Source organism: Gracilinanus agilis, chromosome 3, assembly GCF_016433145.1.
Source record: "Gracilinanus agilis isolate LMUSP501 chromosome 3, AgileGrace, whole genome shotgun sequence".
Classification (NCBI taxonomy): domain Eukaryota; kingdom Metazoa; phylum Chordata; class Mammalia; order Didelphimorphia; family Didelphidae; genus Gracilinanus; species Gracilinanus agilis.
The window spans coordinates 669,908,200-669,911,839 of record NC_058132.1 but is presented as its reverse complement, the minus strand read 5'-3'; the positions used below and the strand labels follow the sequence as shown (position 1 = coordinate 669,911,839).

At 39.6% G+C, this 3,640-nt stretch overlaps 1 protein-coding gene across 1 annotated transcript in view; it reads left to right on the top strand.

Annotated features, from left to right (window-relative positions):
• Positions 1-2,497: 2,497 nt before the first annotated feature.
• Positions 2,498-3,640, top strand: part of PHC3 (polyhomeotic homolog 3) — a 67,780-nt gene continuing 66,637 nt past the window's right edge. Inside the window, exon 1 of the mRNA XM_044669548.1 lies at positions 2,498-2,539. Within this exon, the coding sequence (XP_044525483.1) occupies positions 2,498-2,539 (42 nt within the window). The remainder of the gene's footprint in view (positions 2,540-3,640) is intronic.

Sequence of the window (3,640 nt, the reverse complement as noted above, 5' to 3'; positions counted from 1 at the left end):
CAACGTTGGAACCTGAGGGAGAGGCTCAAAGACTCCTGACATGCTCCACAGAGGAGAAGAGGGAGAAAAAGGAGAAACTGTCATTCCTTTTTTTTAACCCCCTTACCTTCTCCTTTAGAATCAATACTAGGTATCCATTTCAAGGCAGACGAGCAGGAAGGGACAAGGAATGGAGGTTAAGTGACTTGCCCAGGGTCACACAGCTAGGAAGTGTCTGAGACCAGAGACAAAGGTATGCAGACATATATGTATATACGCATATACATATATTATATATATGACATGGCTAATAAGACGATATTTTGCTTGACTAGACATCTTTGTGATGGGTATTATTTTTCTTGCTTTCTCAATGGGTGGGAACAACGTGAGAAAAATAATTTAGAACCTAAAATAAAATTGAATTAAATTTTTTTACAAATAGGAATAAATTATTATGCTTGGTTTAAAAAAATCAATTTTATCAGTACAGGATTGGAGAGCTTTGGCTAGATAACAGTTTGAAAAACACCTGGAGAAACTGTTTAGAATTTGATTGTAAGGGGCAGCTGGGTAACTCAGTGGATTGAGAGTCAGGCCTAGAGATGGCAGGTCCTGGGTTCAAATCTGGCCTCAGACACTTGCCAGCTGTGTGACCCTGGGCAAGTCACTTGACCCCCATTGCCCACCCTTACCACTCTTCCACCTAGGAGCCAATACACAGAAGTTAAGGGTTTAAAAAAGAAAAAAAAGAAAGAATTTGGTTGTAGATCAAAGCATGTCGCCCTTCACTTTATTTCCCTCATGAGGTTATTATTATATATGTGATATGTATCTTCAGTCACGACTTGGGAAATAAAGAAATGTGTATTGCATGAAAGCACTGATATAACCTATATCAGACAACTTACCGCCTCAGGGAGAGGGGTAAAGAGGGAGGGAGAGAATCTGAAGTGCACAATTTCAGAAAATAATGATCAAAAATTGTTTCTATATGTAATTGAAAAAAACATTAAATTAAATTTAAAAAAGAAAGGAATTTTGGTAGTGATCTATCAGCTAAAAACATTAATTTAATCTTTAAAAAAAAATTTTTTAATCCTTCCCTTCCATCTGAAGATCAATACTGTATATTGGTTCTAAGGTAAAATGATAATAAGGGTTAGGCAATAAGGTTAAGAGACTTGCCCAGGGTCACTCAGCTAGGCAGTATCTGAAGTCAGATTTGAATTCAGGACCATATGTCACTAGGCCTGGTCCTTGATCGAATGAGCCACTCAGCTGCCCCCCCAAAATAATTCAGTCTTCCACTGCATGAAAACAGGCATTAGATGCAGTACAAAGGTGACATTCCCACTGTCCTCTGCCCTAGTCAGCCCACATTTAAAGTGTCACGTATGGCTTGGAGCAGAACAGTTTTGAAGGACTCTGATAATCTGGTGAGGTTCCAGAGAAGGGCAACCAGGATGATTAAAGCCCTTAACTTCAGGATTGATTGAAGGATGGAGGATATCGAGGCTAGAGAGGAGAATTTGTCCTTTTTGGCCACTTGGGGCTGAACCAGGGACACAGGAAGAAGGGTTGGAAGAACCAAATTTAGGCTTGAGGTCAGGGGGAAGAAGAAATCTAACTTTCTAAAGTGAGATCTGTCCAGAAATGGAGTGGGCTGCTGCAGGAGCTCAGGTTCTACCCCCTCAGAGGTCTTCAAGCCGAGCCTTGATGACCATTATTTGACATTTTTCAGGCACACTTTGAACCAGCAGGATATGAGTTTATGATTCTGAAACACCACCGGACGTGTACTTGCTTTCAGAATCGGGCACGACATCTACACGTTTGGGTCAGACTAGCATAAACAATAGCACTGGGAAAGAAGACATTTTGAAAGATCATTCAAAAAGCACAGAAGCTTAACTGGAAACTCCAACCCACTCCCTTTAGCTGGCTCATAAATCTTCACCTCTCCTGCGCCCCCCCCCCCAAATCAATTACCATTGGAATCTGACCTGCCATTTTGAAGGAGGGAAAAGAAATTGGTTTTGAAAAAGACCTTTAGGATATAAGAATTGGAGCCCCATTTCATAATGCCTCCTTAGTCATCAGCCTTCTTGTACTACTCTGGTTGTCTCCCTGATTTTTCCAGGATCCTGGGCCATTCTCTCTCTTAGACGTGCCACTCCCCCACAAGGCAGCTGGCTCCATTCTACCCTCCCCAGAAGGCTGTCTCCTTTCCCTGCCACCCCCAACAACTTCCTGCTGGACTCAAATATTTTTCTACTGACCTTGAATTTAAGCCATAGTCTATTTCGGGCTGCTTAAAACCCAGGAAGGGAAAGCAAGCCCTGCTTGTGCTGTGTGAAGTAGGATGATTTCTGCCCAATGAAATCCACCCTTAAAGGGCAAAGCCATGTCCAAGATAAAAATGTTTGTCTACCTCTCCATAATACCTGACACTATGTGCCTCCTGGGCTCAAGATAGGTGACTGATTTCATACCACTTCCTGTTCCTGAAATAACAATGAACAAATTACAGGAGGGGAGCAGTGACTGGTTCTACAGAGCGCTGGGGTCAGCAGTCTCTTTTCCATTACCTGTCTCAAGGTCAAGGATCCTGTTGTCCAAGTTCACCCACAGAGACACTCAGGACATTGTGGGTAGTTTATAAATATTTAATCGGTCCTAAAACCACAAGTGTTTTTGGAGCAGTGGGCAGAAAAATGAAAGACTAAAGCAAGAACAAGCCTTTATATTGTTTTCTACTTAACTTTCAAAACTAGAACTAGAAAAGTCAGTTCAGTGTGCTGGACAGAAATCTTTTTGCTCTAGATTGCCAAAACAGCTGCAATTCTTCCTAAGAAGGCACTGATCTTTTTTTTTTTTTTTTTTGGCTAAACTTTAAACCCTGTTCCTCATTGGCTTTAATATTACCCAGAGGCTCTTTTCTCTTCTTCAGTATTCATTTTTACATTTTGAAAAAATGAAACATCTGAGTGATTTTTTTGGGCTATTATTCAATAAGGAAATAAAATATCCAGTGACCTCAGAATAGTGTGTGTGTGTGTGTGTGTGTGTGTGTGTGTGTGTGTGTGTGTGTGTGTGTGTGTTTTGGCCAGGTTCCAAAATGTATAAAAAGTGGGAACAGAAAAGAAAGAGAAAGGAAGACCTTAAAGGAACTATAAAAACAACAATAAAAGTTCAAATTCATATAGCATTTTAAAGATTGCAATGTTTTCCATACATTATCTCGTTTGATCCAATGACTATTATTATTAAACTTCACTTCCTACAGTTTAAAAGTTTAGCGTAAGAATCCACAAAAGAAAAATTAAGTGCATTTTAAAAAGATGTTTATTAATTGGCTTATGCTATAGTTTGATGTCCAAGCTATAGAGAAAGGGTTTTTGTGTTATGAATCTCCTTTAGATTGTTTGGTGAAGCCTAGGGACCCATTCTGAGAATAATATTTTAAAATAATTGAATGAAAAGATAAATTTCAATTAGAGATAAATGAAAAGAAAGATATGACCTTTTCACCCACCCAAATTTATAGACCCTCTGAAGTCTATCTATGGACTCTTTAGGAGCTCATGTGTGTGTGTTTTCTTTGGTGACGTTTTGTATCTCTTTTAACATTAGGCTAATTCTGCCCTTTCTTTCTTTC